The sequence below is a fragment of the Corvus hawaiiensis genome, chromosome 26 (genome assembly GCF_020740725.1).
Source record: "Corvus hawaiiensis isolate bCorHaw1 chromosome 26, bCorHaw1.pri.cur, whole genome shotgun sequence".
NCBI lineage: Eukaryota > Metazoa > Chordata > Aves > Passeriformes > Corvidae > Corvus > Corvus hawaiiensis.
This window is the reverse complement of record NC_063238.1, coordinates 2,192,041-2,213,621: the sequence shown is the minus strand read 5'-3', so window position 1 is coordinate 2,213,621 and position 21,581 is coordinate 2,192,041. Positions and strand designations below refer to the sequence as shown.

Here is a 21,581-nt window from a genome sequence, read left to right as displayed (position 1 = left end):
CCTTTGTATTTCATTACTTTTGGTAGCCCCTTATCTCTCTGTAAAGGGTGGAAGTAGCACACTCACAAGTTCTCTGAATAGCATTAGGTAAAGAGTTAGACCAAACTCCAGGCCCGTGATAGATCAAGATGCATAGGGTTATGTTACACACACAAAAGTGTTTCTGGATTGAAAAAATGCTGTTAAGTCTCAGATGAAACTGTCTGTCTGTACAGACAGTCTGTCTCTCTGTTAGCTGCCTCAGTTTTTAGGACCAGGTCTCCTCACACATTGCTGTCTTCTTTTTTTTTCTGAAACTCACTTCATGGACTGTGGTGTCCCTAACGTGATATTGGGTGTCTGGTTCCTGTAATGGGAGTTGTGAATATGTGCAAATTGTAAATTCCACCCTCTCCACTAACACTGGCCTGAAAACTGCATTGTCTTGGAGTTTCTTTAAGTAGAAGAATTAAAATGGGATATGAGTGGGTAGTACAGTAATTCCCAGCACAGGTGAGATGCATGCCAGACTAAATAGTCCACTCCCAAAGAGTGTCTAGGGATTACATACCGGGTGGATCATGTCTTTTAATTTTATTTATTAGCCTGCTGTGTCACAGCAAAATTCAGTGACCTTACCACTTTTGTTGTAATTTACAGAAAGATCCAACATTTGCCAAGCAACTTTTCAGCAGTTTGTTTAGTGGAATTTTTCATGAGGTAAAAGAATCTAAAAACCCTTCTGAGAAAAACGCTATTGTCCAGAAGCTGCTGAACAACTTCAATAATTTCCTCAGCATGAGCCTGTCATACTTTCCACCGTTCATTGCGTGCATCCAGGTAAATCTTGATACATGGCATGAAAGTAACTGGATGTAATGTCTTTGTCTGAATGTGTGATAAGTGGCAGTGAAGGTCAAATACTGTCACTGAAGTTTAGGCAGAGGTGGAAAGAGAGTTGTTAACCAAATGGGTATTTCAAGTGACACTTATTAAGGTGAACAAGGTAATTCATCCTCTGAACTGATTTTTCAAGGTTTCTATGATTTTTGATATCTAGAGTTTGAGTCACCTTTTAATGTTTTAATTGCATCAGTAACAAGAAGAGGTTTGATTACAAATGATAGCTATTTCAATTGAAGTGGGATTTGAGAACAATTGGAAGGGTTATGTGGGTGTTGTGCTTATCTTGCTGTTTCTGGGAAGTGCTTATTGAGGAATTCTTTGATGTCTTGAGGATATCAGTAGCTGTCAGACTGTTTGTTGTTAGCCTCTCTTGCTTATTTTTTCAAATTAGTCCCCTGAAGTAGTTGTCTGGGGATTTTCAGTAATGAGGGAAGGGCTCACCAAAGGATGAGTGGGTGCACCACAGTTGTTTCACTGGAAAAGATGCACAAACGTTTCTGTTATGAGAATATACTGACCTGGAATAGGTTGTGAATTTCATCTTTTAAACCAGTTTTCAGGGAGATAAAAAAACCTTGTCCGAACACCTGTTACATACCCATTGTCGCTGTATGTAATGATTCTTATCAACTGTATTGCTTTTGTGTCTGATTCCTAGCTCTGGAAGGAATCTCTTTCTGAGTGGCAGCTAATGGCTAAAGGCTTTTTGTTATGGAAATGTATATACTCTGTGACAGTAGGTGTCATTCCAAATACGGGAGAACCATCTAGTTTGGAGTAGCTTTGTAAACAGTGACAAACTTTGCTTCTTGATACTTGTAACTAGACATCTGAAAAAATGTAATTGCTTGTTTACTTTTTTCTGTGCAGCTGCATAAAAGGTCAAATACTATGGGGATTTTTCTGGGCTGTCTTGGTATTTTTTGAGCCAACGTCTCACAATAGCTATCTGTTAATATTCCCTCTTGACGTTGCATTTGTTGGTTCTCTGTCATGAGGATATTATTTGTGTCAAATTATGCTGTCTAGACCCTGCTAATAACACTGTTGCATTAGGCTACGATTTTTTTCTGAATAGACATTAAATGAAGACTCAAAAAGTAGGTAAGTTAAGATTCATCAAAAATACAGACTTTGTAAGAACAATAAGAGCATCTCATTGCCGTCCTCATCAATAACCAAAGTACAATAGCATGAAGTACAAACAGCCTGCAAGCAGTGAGAGGAAGTTTTTTCCCAGTAGGGAATTGAGTTCACATTGATCAAGAGAGCAAGCTGGGAGAGTGTGAGCAAGAGCAGAGCAGTGTCAAGGCTTTCATCTGGCTCACAAAGACTGTCCTAGTGGCTTGGCCATTTGGAAATACAGCTTCTTTTTCCTGTATACCAACAGCATAATAAATACTGGCTGGTTTCAGAAAGGCTTCCTACTTAACTGCTGTTTCCTTCTGGCTGTTTGAGTTTTTAATCTTCTACACGTTCACATCCCATCAGGAGAGTAACTTGGTGGGTAAAAAGAGTTGGTTTTGTCTACACATATAATCTTAAAATTGACTATGAAGCTCTGGGATTCACTTTCAGGGCAGATTAAGAGCCAGCTGTAATACTAAAAGAGGCTAACTCCATGACAAAAGTTTACATAGCCTCCGAAGAGATGCTTGGCCTCTGAAGAACATATAATTGCGTTAGAAATATTTTAGCTGCCAGGCCAGCTTGGATGCCGTTTCCCCTAATCTGTGAACATATGGTGCAAGTAAAGCCAGTGCTCCTTGCATATGGAGCAGGGAACATTCCCTCTGCTTTCAGAAGATAAGTAATCCAATAGTCACTAATATGCACTAAATAAAGACACCTCCTTTGATGTTGGATGATGTCTGTAAATCTGAAGTTTGGGAGGATATTAATTCTTGGGACATATCATTATATTTGCACAGTTCTTGCACTTTTTCCTGTGCTATGAGAAAGGGCTTTTGGCCTTACCTTAGCAAAGTTGTTCTTAAGGTTTTAGATTGTGCAGTTGTCACTGTGTTCCTGACATAACCCCTAAAAGCTGGCAGTCGAGGAATGTGTCTGGGGCATGTGTGCAGCTCATTGAAATTGCCTTAACAGTAGTGAAATATATATGCTAACCCCTTATTGGGATCTGCCTGGTCTGTAACTCAGGAAGCCACACAAGGCTGTGGTTTTTTTCCTCTTTCTTTATTGAGCACAAATTCATTAGTGTGAGAGTCTCAACTCTGCAAATTGTGTCATGAGTTTGCTTATGCCAGGTGCCTCTTCTGTAGTTTTTGTGGTGGTTGTCATTTATCAAAGATGTATAGCTTGGCTGTTCTCAGTCTCCCGTTGCAATTTCCAAATAGTGGTTTCTTTTCACACAGTATTCTTGAACATACTGTGTTGCAAGAATCAGATTTTTTGTTCTAAAACATGGTGCTGTTCCTTGTAATGGAAGCTATACTGAACCTCTTCCACGTTGTGAATTTTTTCTGACAGTTGTTGAAGATACTGTTGCAATTTTTCTTTAGAGAGAAAGAAAACAAAGAAAAAACCCAACACTGGCTTTAATAAACATGCTGATTTTTTAATATATTTACCTGTATTTAGAGTAGTGATGTAAATATTTAAAAGACCCCTTCAAGTAAACAAGAATGTTTATCCCTGAAGAAGAGGTTATTCTGTACTATTATTGGACTAATGTTAAAAATTATAAAGAGAAATATTGTCATGTCTCTAAATCATGCAGGAGTAGATGAGCACAGTACTAGAGGAGTCTAACAGGAAGCTGTGATGTGCTAAAACTGGCCGAGTGTGTGGACAGAAAGCCTCCAGCTCAGACAACACATCGTGGTAAATCATGCCTTTGGCTTATGGCAGGAGCGCACCACTGAATAGGTTAAGTGAAGCACAGCTGCTGTGCAGCAGGCAAAATCCTGCCAACAAACAGAAGGAAAAGTTCAGGCTGTCACTGTGTCCATCTATCTCTCCCCCAATTTCCTTGTGATTCTGTCCAGAGACCTGTCCCATGTCCCAGAGCCAAAGTATATAGGGTTATTCTGTACTGTTCTCTGTCCAAAGAGCAACAGCACAGAAGGAAAGGATTCCAGTTTTCCCTGAGTTGGGAACTTCTGGAGACCTAATGGCTAATTTCCAAAGCTTGCACTATAAGAAAAAGGATACCAAATAAGTGATCTGTATAGTTTTACACCAAGTAGGCACCCATTGTTTTGTTTTATTCTACAGGAAATGAGTTACCAGCACAGAGAGCTACTGGAACTGGACTCAGCTAATGTGAGCACGAGCTGCCTTGCAAGTTTGCAGCAGCCAGTGGGCATCGTTCTTCTGGAGCGTGCCCTGATGGCTCTGTCCCCTGCGGGGGAGCCCCCGTCCAAAAGGATACGTGGCAGGACAGAGCTGCCCCCAGATGTGATCAGATGGATTGAACTTGCCAAGTAAATTCTTATTTGAGACAATTTGCTCCCACTTAGGTTTGCCTTGTGAAGAACTCTGCTTTTATGGCTTGTGGGATTTCTCTTTTAGTCTTTCTGTCTTTTAGAATCAGATATGCTTTTAATTTCTTCTCACTGACTTCTCTTAATACAGTCAGTGAGAGCAGTTAGACTTAAAAACTGTGCACTCTTATGGTGCTGTCAGACTGCTGAAAAACATCTTGTTCCTAGCTTTTCAGCTGCAGGAATTTCCATAGTTCAGATATTACCCTACAAGATGAAGTTTATGTGGTTAAGTATGTATTTCTGATCTTACATAATACTTCCTAAAAATTCACTACTACAAGCCAGTAGTATTACTGCTTATTGAATTGTTATTTTTTTAATAGCTTCTGTTTGCATTGATATACATCTGCTGAGCTCTTTAAAATATTTTTCTTTTCAATTTTACTAGGCTCTACAGATCCCTTGGGGATTATGATACCCTTCGTGGCATTTTCAGTGGTAAGATTGGGACTAAGGAAATTACACAGAAAGCTTTGTTGGCAGAAGCAAGGAATGATTATGCTGAAGCAGCTCAATATTATGATAAGGTAAAATGACAGCAAGATATTTTCATTTCATATATCTCTTATAACTTTAATAAAATTAGAAAAATTTGAATTTTGAGAAGTACCATATTGTCTAAAATGCCCTTGTGCTTAATTGATGGTTCATTGTGTAAAGACACTGGGAAAGATGAGCAGTCACAACAAAGCAGTAAGCAAGATGCTTTTCTTACTGTTTGCTACAAAGCTTCACAAGTGCAGTTATCTAGGCAGACAAGTAAAAACACATGGGCACACTGCAACCCTGAGAGAGCAAATTGCATATGTTCATGGCATGAGTTGCTGTGGGTAAAAACAAAGAAGGATTTCTGACCTTCTTTTAAAATGTTCACTCTTCAAAAATGCAGGTTTACTGAAGACAGCTACCTGAAATTAATTTATGTATAAACACTGTCAAGCTTGAATTTTCTGCATTTAATGTTGCTGTCACACTCTGGTAAATGGATAGATGTTTTTATGAGGCAATGAATTACTTGTTAAGTTGCTGGTGACTTAGAATTGAAGCGGGTTCTTGGCTGGAATCTGGCACTATTCTCCCCTCCAAATTCATTCCCTAGGCACTCTCCCAAGAAGACTGGCAAGATGGAGAGCCAACAGAAGCAGAGAAGGACTTCTGGGAACTTGCGTCTCTGGAATGCTATGACCACCTCACAATGTGGAAGTCTCTGGAGTATTGTGCTACTGTTAATATTGATAGTGGAAAACCTCCAGACCTAAACAAAACATGGAATGATCCATTTTTTCAGGTTTTTAGAAATTATTTCATTGATACTGCACCATTTTTATCTCTGCAGGGATGTCCTACAGTATTGAGATTATGGGTGAAAATCAATCATGTTGTTTGGGTTATTTTATTATGGAAATTAGTGGAGAGTCTGATATATTTTAAAAATTGAAACAATTACTTCTGCTTGTTCTTTTTGATGTTTAGTTTTTATCTCAAGTCAATGGCAGATTCTATAGGATCAGCTTTATCATCACCTTCTTCCTTTTGCAAGTCTTTTTGTTGCTTTTCTTGCTTTGTTTCCTCTTTTAAGCGTTACCAAACCATGGATTTTGAAACTGTTAGAATTTACTAACAACTTCTTGAGCTATAGGAAAAGGCTGCTGTGATTTGTTAGCAAATAGGAATTTGTCTTAAGGGAAAATATTTTTAAAAGCATCCAAAATGTTTTTATATTTATTTGATCTGCCACTGATAACAAAAAGCTTGATCATCTACTATTCCATTCCTAGAAATAAAGACTGTTTTCACCTTGTAGGAGACATATCTGCCCTATGTAATACGCAGTAAGCTGAAGTTACTGCTCAGTGGTGAGAATGACCAGACTTTGCTAACCTTTATTGATGAGGCAATGAAGACAGAACAGAAGAAAGCCATTATAGAAATGCACTACAGCCAAGAACTTAGTCTCCTGTACATCCTGCAAGATGATTTTGACAGAGCCAAATATTACATTAGCAATGGCATGCAGATCTTCATGCAGGTAATAGTGTCTTCTGTCTCTGGTGTGGTTTTTTTGTGTAAACTGGAACAATGAAACTGCTGTTGCTGTTACTGCTGCTAGATTATATGCTCAAAACACTCCAGTACAATGAAATTTAGGTGCCTTCCATGTCATATGACAAAACTTCTTTTGAATTCACTGCTTACAATGATGAAAGGTGAGTGAGCCAGTGGAGTGCATCCTCCTGTTTTAGTTTGTTTTGTTTTGCTGATTTAATATTTTATACATTTTTCAGAGTCATTGTTTGTGCAGGTAATAAAAGTTTTATTTCTTTCGTCTTTTCAGGAGCGTCCTGTCCCCAGAACAAGCTTGCAAAGAGTATTGCATTGAGAAGTTTACAAGTTCCATCCATTACCAAGTTCTAATTAGACTGTAGGACTTTGCTAAAACCTAGGATAGAAATTGCAGCTAGACTGTGCCTCTGTGCTTGTCCAAAGCAGAATTGCTCTCTGATTATGGGCTATTAAATTACTTGCAAGAGGTTGGGTTCTAAAGCATAATGTATAGCAGCATCAGATCAATAGTTTGTAGAGCACTGAACAGAACCATGCTTTAAGTTCTGTCTGATTCTCTCCCTTTCTTTTCAGAGCTACTCCAGTATTGATTCCTTGTTATATCAAAGTCGGATGACCAAACTGCAGTCTGTACAAGCTTTGACAGAAATACAGGATTTCATCAATTTTATGACCAAGAGAAGTAAAGATTTTTTTTCTCAAGCAATTTTCTTTTTGTATTCAGTAATCATGGTTTCCTGAACTTTGAATTTCTGAACTGCTGTTTGAAGGAGCATAAGTCTGGAATTACTTCTTACTGTCTTCTTGACAGTAAGAACTATTACAGTTTTGTAAGATAGGATTGAACATAACTTTGTGTTGTATTGCAAAGTTCAATTAGCGTAATTCTTGTGATAAGAGTTAAGCATCTCTTTTAAAAGTGTCAATTAAAGTTTTAAACTAAGCTTTTTTTGTTGGAGTAACTTTTGGTAGTAAATAGCAGTTAGCAGAGATAAAAAAATGGATGTGGTATATAAGTTGTACCTACTGACGTAGGCCTGAAGTACAAATTTATGTGCACAAACCAAATTAGATACTAAATTTAGTTAACAGTTCCACTATATTCCAGCATGTTGCTATATGGAAAGGAAAATACCTGGTGGTGATCCTCAGTGGCAGTTGATGCAGGTGTCCTTACGGAATCTCCTGTGCCTCAGCAACTAACAAAAGTAATATGATGGTCACTAAGTAGTGTTTTTAATGCAGTCCCAGAAATGCAAGTGCATTGCTTAATTGCAGTTTTTCTGGTTTGAATGTTAGACTATGTTTTCTTTAGCCCATTTTTGTGCTGTTTGGCTTCAGATGCATTTAAAATGTTCTTAATTGATTTCTAGGTAACTTAGCTTCAGAGGCTTCCCTTAAGAGACTTCTCAGAACTTGGACAAGCAGATATCCAGATGCTAAAATGGATCCTATGAACATCTGGGATGATATCATTACAAATCGGTAAAATTGCATTCTTGGGTTAGCTTGAGTTCTGTCTGCTTGTGGAGTTCCAGGAAGTGCTTTTTCTAATGCTGCTTGTTTTCATATGTGGGAGGGTTTTGATCCAATGTATGACTGGCTTTTTTTCTTTTTTAACTGTGGTAGTAACTTTTTCAATATAACTGGGCAGTTTGTATGACTAACTTGTGGTGAGGAGCCAAAGGAGGTTGAGAATAAACTGTATTTTAATAGGGAAACATAGATGTTAGCTTAGTCATTTTCTTGCATCAGTGATTACATGCACTGTGTAAGGTGGCTCATTTCAGCAGCCCTTAAACATACTCACTTGTAATTGTGTAGATTAGCTGCATTTAGCTCAATGAAACACCACCCAAAAGGCCAATCTGTTATGAATAAAAATGCTTGCCTACTTTGTAGGCAGTTCCAAAATGAGGGAGTATATAAAACAAGCCCAGCCATGTCACTCTCAGTGCTTCACCTGTTTATAGGAAAGTTAATGGCCACTGCTTTAACTGGAGACTTCTGTTATGCAACTGTTGCTAGAAAGAACAAAGGCTCGCTGGAGACTCCTTTGGATTAGCTCTGAAGAAACTGGAATGCTTTTACAAATTTGAAGGTTTTCTGTCCTTGCCGTGGTGTCTGTCTTCATCTCAATTCATTCTTCCAGTGCAAATCTAGATTAGTCCTCCTTCCTTGCAATAACTTCTTCAGTAGCTCTGCTGATACATACTGTGCTCTGTAATTTATTTTATTATCTCTTGGTGTCAGGAAAGCATGGCTACAGAAGAGCTTTTTGCAGTTCGGTATAAGGCAGAAAACGTGGCATGGCTTACTTTTGAAAAAAGTTTTGAAACGTTTATGACTTGAAGGGTTGTCAGGGTCTTAAACACTTTTTGTGCTTAGAAAACCTTTGTCTCAAATTAAAAACAAAGGATGTTCCAAGTGCCACTTCAGACTGCAGTGCTGTCCTCTGCTTTGAGTAACAGTCTGCATAATGAGATGTGCTATTAAATTAGATAGGACTAGTTGTGGAGTGACAGGATTCAGCATTGATTCATGGCAATTCCCTTTCAAAAGCTGAGTGCGGTTGCTGATCTGGTCTGCAACACAGACTTTGATGTTGCCATGTGTTGATGTGATAAACATTTGAAGAGCAGGTTGACGTAAAATACAGCCTGGCACTCACCCTAAATAATTGAGACTCCTGTTTGTTTGCACTTCCATCAAGTTGGAATGCGAGTTACGAGTTACGGCTTGGTGAACTTAGGGACTGTAGCTTGCACAAATGAACTAACTAACAAAAAATCCCACCCTATAATGGACATTTTCTAATACTAATCTTGTTAGTTCAAGATCCTGAATGCTCTCAGGGCCAGCCTGGCCCCTCTTAGGAGTGTCCAGACTCTGAGGCCTGTGTTTAGCCCTGCTAAAGGTAATAGCTGTAGTTTGACATTTTTTATTAGCTTTGTTTGCTGTTAGACAGATCAACACTTTTGAACATTGATTCCCTTGAATGTATACCAGAGTGATCTACGCCCCTGTTGTTGTTGTTGTGCAGGTGTTTCTTTCTTGACAAACTGCAGGAAAAGCTTCCCTCTGATCAGGCCAATGACAGTATGGAGGTGGACGGAGAATACAGTGCTGGTGACCAAATGGAAGTGGATCAACAGAGTGAAAACATTTACTCCATGATTAAAAGCTGCAAATTTAATATGAAAATGAAGATGATAGAAAGTGCCAGGAAACAGGTGAATATACTGTCTGATAGCTTCCAATTTGGTGAGAAAATACATAGGAAAAGCCTTTAAGGTGGGCTATGGTACCCTTTTGCCAGGGCAAACCTTGTCTCTTTTTGACCGTACTGTCCAGGACATTTTGAAAGCTCAAGAAAGTCAGTTCCACAATGAAAGAAAACAAAAGGATAAATGTTAATTACAAAGTTGATGATAACTTGTCATTACTGGAAATATGCCTGAAGCCCCCTTTGATCCACAGATGGTTTTGAACACTCTGAAGGGCAGATAAAGTATCTGAAATATTTCAGTCTTTAATGGAAGGGATGCTTGCAATCAAGAATTATGCTTTCTTATTTATAAATAATCTCTTCTGTACAAGAAAACAAATCAAATTCTTATTGAATTAGTATAATTTACTTCAATCAGCAATGCTGAATTTCTTTTTTTCATAGTTTTCATTACTGCTGTTAGTTAACGCTAACAAAGAAGTAAAGTGACTTAGAAATTTTGGGTTGAATCTGGCTGTTGAAATGACTGGAACAGCCTTTTTGATGATGGGCCTTTGGTGTTTCAAGCTTGAGACAAGTTGAATAATTAAGTCAAGGTCTCCCATCTTCTGAGATGCTGCAGAAGTCTGCAGTCATTAACAAGAGTTTATTTTAAGCAATGTGACAAGCAAATATAACATTATTGCTTTGTTGACTATACACTCTTGAAGCAGTAAGTGAAAAATTAGATTTCCTTTAATGTTACTGTTGTGAAACTTCTCATCGAAACATAAACACAAGTGATTTTCTTAACAATATATTAAATCAAGTTGCTTTTCCCGTATGTGTTTGTACTACAGAGCAGTTAAATGCTTGTTGAGTCGTGCAGCTGGAATTATTTTCTCAGTTTTTTAAACCTCTGTTCTTCTCTTTTGCTTTTCAAACTTCTTCATTAGCACAAATCTGGTTCTGAATATGAGACCTGGCAAGCAGTGGACATCTCTTTGCCGTATTGCAACTTCACTTGTGTTACTTAAATCTTCTCATCCCTAACTTGGTTGCAGTCAGTTTTAGTCCTTCTTCAGATATATTGTCTGAAAATTCTCTTGATCCCAATGCAGAACAGCTTTGCAGTTGCCCAGAAGCTCCTGAAGGACTTGCGCAAAGAAGCCAGAACGAGGGAGGACTGGCTGGTGAGGTGGAATTACGCCTATTGCCGCTTCACTCACAGTAGCAGCCGCAATCTGAGCTGTCCTGAACGCATGCTCTCAGTGTTGAAAACCATCTCCCTGCTTGGTAAGAACCTTCTCTTTGCTTCACCTTGTTTATTTTACAAAGTTGCTTTGTTGTCCAGTTACCAACTTTTGTTTTTGAATTCCAACAGAAGATACCAAATCTGACTATCTCAGCAAGAACATAATGGCCTTCCGAAACCAAAATCTTCTCCTGGGTACTACATATCACATCATGGCCAATGCTCTTAGTCGGGACCCAAGATGTCTTGAGCAAATTGAGAAAGAAAAGGCTGGAAAGATATCAGTAATATCAGGAGAAAGCCTTGAGAATCCTGAAAAGGTAAACGGGAGGGGAAGATCTTTTAGTTATTTCAGTATCATAATTACTACAAATTACTACTTCAGTAGGTAGTGATGGCTATGGATAGGTACAGAGCATGTGAAACCTGTCTGCATTAGCAGTGATTTGTCCAGCAACAGCAGATAGAGAGAGAGAAAGAGAAAGAAAGACAGATGGAAAGACAGAAAGACAGAATGAAAGAACAAACTGTGGTTGCTGTTTCTTCCAGGTTTTGCTCTCCTGGAGTTCTGCATCACTCTAGCCTTTTGAACTGGGAGAATGTTCTTGTGTTTCTCTGTACCTGCATTTTGAGTGGAGGGGAAAGACATGGTCAGAGCAGCTGTGTGTACAGTGGGCAGACAAGGCTTGGGATCCTCAAAGAATACCTTGATTTCAGCTGGGCCTTTGTGACCTGCTTCATGCTCCCAGACTGTTCTCTTCGATAAAGAGATATTTATAATACTGATAATAATGGTGATACGCTTTTTTTATCTAAGTAATTTAATGGAAGGGAGAAGAGGGATTTTTAAGGCAGAGCACATGCAGGTCATCTTTACCTATTTTGGGTAGGTGTGCATTTGAAGAATACAGTACCAGACTTTGCTGCAGCTAAAATTATATTTGCTGTCAATTGTCCCACATGCTGGGGACATGGTGTCCCACCATGACAATGGGGGCATTGACTTCTTGTCTGTCAAATGGATACAGAATTTGAAGTGCCACTGTTGGCTTATTTCTACTAATTTATAAAGCCACCGTGAAGACCCTTATATATAGAATCATAGATTGGTTTGGGTTGAAAGGGACCTTAAAGATCATCTAGCTCCAACCCCTCTGCCTTTGCCAGGGACACCTTCCACTTGATCAGGTTGCTCAGAGCTCCATCCAGCCTGACCTTGAACACCTCCAGGGATGGGGTAACCACAATGTCCCTGGGCAGCCTGTTCCAGTGTCTCACCACCCTCACAGCAAAGAGCTTCCTCCTAATGTCCAGTCTAAACCTACTCTCTTTCAGTTTGAAGCAATTGCTTCTCATCCTCTCACTGCATGCTCTTGTAAAACGTCCCTCTCCATCTTTCTTGCAGGATCACTTCAGGGAATATGAACCATATTAGTATAAAACAAAACAAATGTTCTTAATTTGTGTTTCATGGTTGTTAAAAGTAAAGCAGACCAAGAAGAAATTCCTGGAAAAAAAAGGTTTTAAATTTTCTGGTGTGTAGAAACTTAAGCAAAAGCTTGAGCTTAATTTATTAGCTAATTCTTAAGAGCATTCTTCTTTAGGCAATCTAAAAGATGAGCAGATGTCAAGTGTCAGATGAGTAAGATTGCCATAGCAGGTATTTCTGTATCTGTAAGATTAAGAAGCTTAGCCTTATTTTAGCTTAGTATTAAGCACTACTCTGACCCTGGTAGTCTCCTTCTACCTACTTGACTATTTAATTTCAGTTACAGCATTTAGTGTGGCCAGAAGGGCCAGAGAAGTGATTGTCCTGCTGTGCTCAGCAGTGGTGAGACTGCACCTGGAATCCTGTGTTCTGGCCCCTCACTCCCAGAAAGACATTGAGGTGCTGGGACCTGTCCAAAGAATGGCAGCGGAGCTGGGGAAGGGTCTGGAGCACAAATCCTGTGAGGAGCAGCTGAGGCAACTGGGATTCTTTAGCCTGGAGAAAAGGAGACTCAGGGAAGACCTCACTGCTCTCTACAACCGCCTGAGAGGAGACTGTAGTGAGGTGAGGGTTGGTCTCTTCTGCCATGTCCAAAGTGAGAGGGTTAGATGAAATGGGCTTAAGTTGTGACAGGTAGGTTCAGATTGGATATTAGAATATTTTTTTTTTTTTAAATGAAAGAGTGGTCAGGCATTGGACTAAGTTGTCCAGTGGAATCTAAGTTGGTGGAGTCACCCTCCCTGGAAGTGTTCAAGAGGCATGTGGGTGTGGCACTTCTGGATATGGTTTAGGGGTGATTATGATGGTGCTGGGTTGGCAGTTGGACAGATGATCTTGAAGGTCTCTTTCAACCTTGGTGCTTCTGTGATTGTGTAAAGAATCTTGTCAAGTCACCCATTGCATGAGCTGCATTAGAAATGTATGATGAATATTACTATATTTATAATAGGGAAAAAGGCATCAGATTCAAAAGAGTTTGATGCATGCTTTTTTTAACACAAATTCCAAGTGTAACTGTTATGCAGATGTTGCAGTTATGTTTTAATAGAAGAAAAACTCCGAAAGTTTTATTGTATTTTCTGTTAACTGTTTCCAAAAACTTTATTAATGTTAACTTTTTTGCAGTGACAAAAATTCCAGTTAACATGTCCAAAGACTAATTTAAGTTTAAATTGTGGTTGATATATTTCCATTGAAAAATTGTGGAAACTAAAGTTCTGGAAATCACTGCTAGAAATAACATCCCAATTTTTTTCCTTTGTATCAGCTGCTCAGAACATCTTAAAACACTTCAAGTTTTATCTACTCAAGACTTGCAAAGAAGCTCCAGTTTCAGAAAGGATTGTTCAGTGCTACTTGCTAATGTGTGCTTTTTTCCTCTGGTGGTTGAATGTCAGGTGCTGGCGGGTCTGAACAAGAAGGCTTTTCAGTGTTTCAGCTGTGCCGTGAGGAAGTCGGAGGAGGAGGTGCAGTCCCACTCCATGGAGCACGTGGACGTGGTGGGAGTTGTCGATGCATATATGACTCTGATCAGCTTCTGTGACCAGTATCTGCGCAGGGAAGAGGAAGGCTTGCTTGGTTAGTCAGGATTTCTCCTAAGCTTGTGAGGTGTATTTATCTGTGATCCATGAGCTTTTCCTATGCCCACAGCTGGAATTTAGATGGAGCAGTTTGACCTCCAGTTCAGCAGTGTTTGTATTCCTTTTTTCACATCCACTGTTACTGCTAGCTTTGGTACTAGTGAAGCACTTGTAGTCTCCTTACTTGTGAGAAATATATCATATCCAGCAGATGCTTCCCTTGTTCCTTCCCAGACCACAGCAGCCTTGTATTTAAAGCAGGCAAGATACCAGCAGTGATGCAGCTTCCTGATAAAGCTAATCCTTACAGTCCCCAAGTAGATGTGTTGCAGATGTGTCCAGTTCAAACAGATGGGAAGGAGAACAAAGTAAAAATACAAAATACACTTGAAAAAAAATACCAAATTGTAAAGATGAATGTTTCAGATGATCAAAGACATGGAACAAGTAATGGTGTTTCTGATAATTCTAGTTTAATGTCTCTTGGCAGAAATTGACACTGTGGATCTGCAGCAGTTCCCAGCTATTGTCGTGGAGAAAATGATAAAAGCTTTAAAACTGAATTCCAGAGAAGCCAGGCTGCGATTTCCTAGACTGCTCCAAATAATTGAAAGATATCCAGCAGAGACATTGGGTCTAGTGACACAAGAGGTTAGTTGCTTCAATTTTTCTGGCAGCAAATGTTGCTGTAAATCAAATTTTAAAGGTGGGGGTGGAGGTTGGATACATAGAGAGGTTAGACTGGTAAGTTTTGCTTCAGGGAAATCAGATAAATTTTATCCCATCATTGTTCCTTGTCTTTTCTGTAACTTGCTGAGTAATTCATATGGACAGAAAAGTTTTTCTTAAAAGTTCAAATTTTTGTCATTATTCTGATTCCAAATGTTAGTTTGAGAGTTGCTGGAGAACAACTCTGGTATGTTTTGGGGTTTTTTTCCTTCAGAACAATATAAATGAGCTGATAAAGGTGGTTAGTATTAGGGTGAGGAATGTATCTTATTCCTGTAGGCTGAGTTTCCTGTATGCAGGAAGCCAGCAGCTTTTCCAGACTCATTCCATGTCTCCCACCTTTCCCAGTCCTCCTTCACTTCAGAGGTTACTACCTCTGAAGCTTTGTCTTCCTTTGTATTTCCCACTTCCTTCCTTCCTTCCTTCCTTCTACAACCTGACTTTCCACTGCCATTCCATGGCAGGATACCATGAGCCTTCCCTGCTGCCATGGGGCAGATAAGCTGAGACCTTCTCTGTGACTCATGCTTGTTCCTGCCTTGGCCTGCATGCCTTTTCAAGCCGGTGTCATTGTGCTGCTGCTCCCAGAGCAACAGGCCCTGTCAGAGAAGGAACTCAAGTGAGACAGAAACTCGGGTTAGTTATCCCAAGGAACTGGGAAAATAGAAGAAATGACTGAGGTGCATAAGGCGTGTCCACAGTGAAACACCAATAGTTCAAACAGAACCTGACACCTGGTCCAGCTGACAAATCTCACCCAGAAAGGGAGTTCACCAGGCATTTATTTATCCTATCCTCTGTCTTTCCGTGAGATAAATACTGACAATCTAATAATAAATTCTATTAGCAATTCTTAAAGCTGAACAGAGGACAAAAGTGTGATAGGAGTTTCAGTGTTCCCCTTCCTGGCATTTTTTACTCAAATCGGGACTTCAACCCAATGGTGAATTCCTTCAGACTTTTGAGTTGTTTGTATGTGATGATGAAAAATTATTGTATTGCATCCAGAGACAAAGGCCACAAGTTTGAGTGTAAAGCCTCATATTGATCAACAAGCTGCAAATCTTTATAATGGAAAACCTATTAAGCAGCAGCGGTGGTGGTAGTAGTAGTGATAGTAATAATCAAATCTGTGCTTCATCGGAGGATGTTTTGCACCCCTAGTTGACATTCTCTGTTTCCTTTTCATGTTTCTCCCTGTCAGGCTGCACCATGGAGCAGTTTCATTTGTTTGCTATGTTTGGTGCTTTTGAGGAGGACCAAAGTTGAAAGCAGTGTCTGTTTTTGCAGCTTTCTTCGGTTCCCTGTTGGCAGTTCATCGGTTGGATTAGCCAGATGATGGCACTACTGGACAAGGATGAAGCAGTAGCTGTACAACATACTGTTGAAGAGATTGCAAATACCTATCCCCAGGCACTCATCTACCCTTTCATGATCAGCAGTGAAAGTTACTGCTTCAAAGATACTGCAGCTGGTTGCAAGAACAAGGAGTTTGTAGAGAGGTGAATTTGCAATTGGAGTAGCTCTTTTGTATGTTTTTTATTCAGGAGTGGACAGATTTATTTATTTTTCCTATGCAAACTCTTTTCTTCAGTGAGCACGAGAAATATTAGAGCGTGATCTTGAGTTTTCATTTAAAGGCACAGAGAAATGCAAGACATCAGCTCTGTCAGTGTCAGGCATACTCAGGTTGGTGGCTTGAATACTTTATGAAGTGTTGGATACATATAGTACCCAGGCTGTTGGAAGTTAGAAGTTTTCCAAGATAAAACAAAAAGACCAAAGAGAGGCAACCCGTTTTTCCTTGTAATTCTGTGGTATTGAACATTTACAATCTTTCTAATACCAAGAGGAAGCAGGTATGTTTAAATAGAATAGATGCTCCTGCCAGACTTCAGAGAGGGCAGTGAAATGGATGCATGTTATCTTGGGGAATGGCAGTTCTTGGCAGTGGTGTTCTCTGCTTTTTCAGTACACAACATGCAGTTTCTCCTACAAGCCTTCCCTTGCCCATTTTGCCATGAAGTAACACTTGAGTTAATCCCCAGGCAAAAATCAATTTCTATCACACAATGCTGTAGAACTACATTTTGGGTGTCTTTTTGCCTTTTTCTCAAGTTTGATACATTTGCTGAATAAATTTTTGCTTAAAATAAAAACATAGTCTTGTGTTTCACAGACAGTATCACCCTTCAATAACTGTCATGACAGGGTGTATAGTCTGGTCAATGCCTGTGTCTGTTTCAAGCATGCTTTCCACTCACCAAGTTCCTATTTTCATAGTGGGACATACAATTGGGAGTTGTGTGGCATGTTTAGTCAACATATAAACAGTCATGCAGCCCAAGAGGGAATTCTGAGGGAGTCTCACCTACCTACAGCTGAATTATTTTACCAGATTCTTGTATACAGCAGACAGTCCAGATCATTGCTTATCTGCAGGCGAGGTGGTGATAGTTCCTGTTGCATTGTGATGCATTTTTCTCTTCTTTTAAAGGATCAAGAATAAGTTGGACAGAGGAGGAGTAGTTCAAGATTTTGTTCACTCCCTGGAGCAGCTCTCTAATCCTGTAATGATTTTCAAGGTAAAGTTTTTTTTTTCCCCCTTTCCCCTTCATTCTTCTCCCTCTGTTCAAGAGCAAGTGCTGGGTGGAGCCTGACACCGTTCAGTTTGACACCACAGCCGCAGGAAGTGGTTCAACTCAGCACCAGCACATGATGATGATGGTGATGTCAGGGTGATGTGAGCAGCTTTCACTGGTGATGGGCTCCCTCCTTTGTGCCAGTTGGATGTTCTGCTTCAGCCCTTTTCAGCTTTCCCCTTCAGGGTCTATGCCCTGCCCTGCGGTCAGTGTTTCTTAATCATTCTGAAAGCCTTACAGAATTATCATTTGTGGCCATCTTCATAATTTTGGACTAGTTGTGTTCTTATGCCCTTTTCCTGCTGGGCATCCTGTCTACGTTCTGACTTGTTTGTCCAAAGGATTCTTGCCCTGTGTTTGGTGCCACTCCTGGCCCCACAAAGGCTTTCTTAGTTAGCACTAAACACTATGGTAGTAAACATAATTATTGTAATAAAGTAGAAACATTTTATCAAGACACAGAATGAAAGGAAAATATTTCCACAGTCTTTTGGTTGCTCTTTTTGTTGTCAAAAGACACATAATAGTTGACTACTATTAAATACAGTAACCCCAGTGCAATCTGAGTGGTTTACTGAAAAGCAAGGGTCACTAAATCTTTCTCAGTACTCATCTGTTTTCTTCTCTTTGCAGGATTGGACTGAGGATGTCAAAAATGAATTGTCAAAACCTCAGAGAAACAAAAAGAAGCTTAAGGAAATGTATGAAAGAATGTACAGGAATTTGGGAAATTTGGACGCTCCTGGCCTTGGATTGACGAGGAAAAGGTTTATTCAGGTATATGAGGTTCCTGAGTAGCATTGACATCATGTGCTTTTCTAGAAGACAATAGAAAGTCAAAAGATCACAGCTTTTACAGGTGCTGCAGGACTTGATGAGACTTGATCAAGTCAGGAGTACAGGACTGGGATTTCTTTTCTAGAAGCCATGGAGTTAACATAGTTCACTTTCCTCTTCTAACTGCCCTACAGGAATAAATGTTCTTAGGAAGTTTTGCTGTATTATACTACTCAAATTTGCTGCCAATACAAGGTTACTTAGGGTAAGTAATACAGAAGAGTTACAACTATGAAGAATTATAGAGAAGACTTTACAAAACTGACTGAGTTCTAAAGTGGTGAAAATCAGTGTAGAAAATGAAGTAACACGTGTGGCAAGAAAATTTAATTACCCTAGTATCACATAGAAATTCTTTGGGGTTTAGCTGACTATTGCAATTCAAGAACAAAATCTTGATTTGTGGTAGTTCTTTGAAAACATCAGCTGTGAATACTCAAGGGCAGTCAAGAAAGAAAAGTGAATGTTCATCATTCTTAAGAACAGAGAGCTGAACATGGATTTGTACATTGGCATAGCAGCCTTCCCTGACTCTTGCTTCTTGAATGTTGTAGTCCTTGTCAACAGTATTCTCAACACAGATATAGTAAAATTGGATGAGGTTCAAAGTGGCAAGAATAATCAGAGGTACAGAGTAACCACTGCGTAAGCAACTTTAGCATTCCTCCAGTTGGAAAAGATGCAATGATGCCAGGTACAATAAAGCTCTTAACATCAGTCCCATGGTTGGACTTGGTGAACTTAAAAGTCTTTTCCAACCCTAACAATTCTGTGATTCTATCGGGAGTGCAAACATGAAGTAAATACTCTATGGAAGTGGCAGGTTCAGACCAGTGAGAAGTGTTTCCTCATTCAGTACACACTTAAGTGCTGAACTCCTGCTGCAGGCTATTACAGGTACTTTCATGGGTTCAAATAGCAAGCAGGCAGTAGCACCGAGAGGGGGAAATGCTTTGAGAGCTTTTACATACAAATGCACACTTCCTGGTCCAGAAAGCCCTGAGCTGCAAATTACTGAGGCCAGGAGAGTGATACTCCTGTAGAAAGAGCATCCTGACTGCTTGCACTCTATGTGCATAGCCCCGTGGCCAGGGCGGGGTGCATCCAGCTCTCTCCCATGTGGCCATCCTTATGTCACATTAGCATTAGATAAACTAACCTGGGTATCTGTAGGGAGATTCCTTCCCCAATAGCGGGAAAGGTGGAGGATGAGAGTAAGGTGGAGTCGGGAGGAGGTGAGGTGATAATGAAGCAGAAAGGGTAATTGGGAGTTGAGGGGCACACTAGCCCTTTGAATGTGTTGCTGTGAGATAAGATGGGACTTTGATGATAATGACTTTAAACTTAAGAGCAGGGGATAAGAATGTGCAGGATGTGCCGGTGTCAGGGTGGGGGGTAGGGAGAGGGGAGCAGCTATATAGGGTGCATGCACAGCAAGGGACATGGCAGGCATAAGCACAAAGGCTCTTTGGGTGATTTGTGTGCCCACACAAAAAAAATCCATGGCGCTTTAAGAAGCTGAAATGTGCAGTAGTAGAGGATACCGAAAGAAGAGCAAGAGACATGCTAGAGAGGGATATCAGGGTTGTTCCTCTCTGTTAAAGGGAAGAGGGAGAGCAGTATTCCTGCAGAGAGTAGCTTCAGAAGAGAGTCAAGGTGATGATGCACAGGCTCTGAATTCTTTGCTTTCACAATGCATTATTATGAAGAAACAAAATGTGCTGTGAGAATAACTGTATCGTTTCTAGTGTTCTTGCTGGGGGAAAAAAGTTGTCTCTCTTGACTAACACATAAAATTGCTCTACTATGTGCAATACTTCAGGCTCATAATCTGGAAATAGATTTAAGGGATAAAGGTGTTTTTGACTGTAGCAGTCTCCTCAAAAGGGTAATGTTTTTTGTATTTTCATTTACTGCAGTGAAATAGCTGTGTTTTCATAGCTTGGGAGAAAAATGATCAGGCATTAAAAAAACGTATCTTTCCAGGTCCAAGAAGAAACATTTGGTTTTTCTAGAACCTTGAATTATGAACACAGGAAGTCAACTCAGTTAACTATTTGTAGATAATGCTTACTTTGTTTATTGAATGGGCCCATGTGAAATGACTTTGCACTTTTCCTTTATCAGGATATTTCAAATACTTTTAAATATGAGTTTATACATTTTATGTCCAAAATTATTGCTCGGCAGTAATATATCCACGGATAATAAATCCGATAGTAAATAAAACATCTAAAACATTTCACAGAATCACAGAATGGTTTGGGTTGGAAGGGACCTTAAAGACCATCTGGTTTCCACACCCCTGCCATGGGCAGGGGCAGCTCCCACTAGGCCAGGTTGTTCAGGGCCCCATCCAACTTGGCCTTGAACACTTCAGGGATGGGGCATCTACAACTTCTCTGGGCAGCCTGTTCTGGTTTATATTAAGAATTTCTTCCTGATATCTAAGCGAGCTGTGTGTGTAGATAGGAAGGTACTGTTTTGGTGCTCTTAGGTGGTGTCTAGCACTGTGTAAACAGGATTCCTTTCTATAAATGATTGTTAGGCTTTTGGGAAGGACCTGGATGATCATTTTGGCAAAGGTGGTTCAGAACTGTTGGATATGAAGATAAGTGACTTTGGTGAGATTGCAACGTCTCTCCACTCAAAAATGAGCAAAACCCATAAGGAACCTGGGAACCTCAAAGAATGTTCACCATGGATGAGTGAATTCAAAGCTGAGTTCTTGAGGAATGAACTAGAGGTTCCTGGTAAGTTCCCCTTCAGTGTTGATAGTGAACTGTCCCTTACAAGAAAGTTGCTGCTCTTGAGCTTTATTTCTTGTATGGGCTATATGGCCCTTCTTTCTGGCTTTATGCCTTATCTGGCCTTACTTGAAATAATTCTGTTCGCTCATTATCTCTTAAATCTGTTCTTAAACTGTAGTCCTGATTTTTAAAATTGTATTCAAGCTTGTATCTCTTACCTAAGAATTTAGTATTTTTCTAAAGGCCTGACTCCAGGAAATCTGAATATAAATCTGTGTTTAAATTTAGTTCAAAAAAGGTTGTGTCTTCTGAAACCATCAAGAGGTCAATTCTAAGAGATAAGGAAAGGGTATCAGTAATTCACAGATGAAAATCATACTATGTGTATGTTGGATCTTTTTTACACATGTAAAAGTATTTTCTTCTCAGTTGTCATTCTACCAGTTTGACAAAACATTTGGATGGGTGTTCTGGTGTTAAACACACTTTAAAATAATATCAGTTTATGTAACTTTTTTCTAATTTTTTTTTTCCACTATCACTTCAGGTCAGTATGATGGAAAAGGGAAGCCACTGCCAGAGTACCATGCAAAAATCTCTGGATTTGATGAACGGGTATGTTTTTAAGATTGA

At 39.6% G+C, this 21,581-nt stretch overlaps 1 protein-coding gene across 2 annotated transcripts in view; it reads left to right on the top strand.

Moving 5' to 3' along the window:
- Positions 1-21,581, top strand: part of PRKDC (protein kinase, DNA-activated, catalytic subunit) — an 82,772-nt gene that overhangs the window by 54,021 nt on the left and 7,170 nt on the right. For both annotated transcript variants that reach the window (XM_048286567.1, XM_048286566.1), the window contains 17 exons: positions 640-819; positions 4,123-4,331; positions 4,783-4,921; positions 5,494-5,682; positions 6,199-6,423; positions 7,032-7,140; positions 7,832-7,943; positions 9,502-9,691; positions 10,788-10,962; positions 11,051-11,241; positions 13,808-13,988; positions 14,481-14,641; positions 16,010-16,221; positions 17,217-17,304; positions 17,995-18,138; positions 20,747-20,951; positions 21,496-21,563. In XM_048286567.1, coding sequence (XP_048142524.1) covers positions 640-819; positions 4,123-4,331; positions 4,783-4,921; positions 5,494-5,682; positions 6,199-6,423; positions 7,032-7,140; positions 7,832-7,943; positions 9,502-9,691; positions 10,788-10,962; positions 11,051-11,241; positions 13,808-13,988; positions 14,481-14,641; positions 16,010-16,221; positions 17,217-17,304; positions 17,995-18,138; positions 20,747-20,951; positions 21,496-21,563 — 2,778 coding nt within the window. The remainder of the gene's footprint in view (positions 1-639; positions 820-4,122; positions 4,332-4,782; positions 4,922-5,493; positions 5,683-6,198; positions 6,424-7,031; positions 7,141-7,831; positions 7,944-9,501; positions 9,692-10,787; positions 10,963-11,050; positions 11,242-13,807; positions 13,989-14,480; positions 14,642-16,009; positions 16,222-17,216; positions 17,305-17,994; positions 18,139-20,746; positions 20,952-21,495; positions 21,564-21,581) is intronic.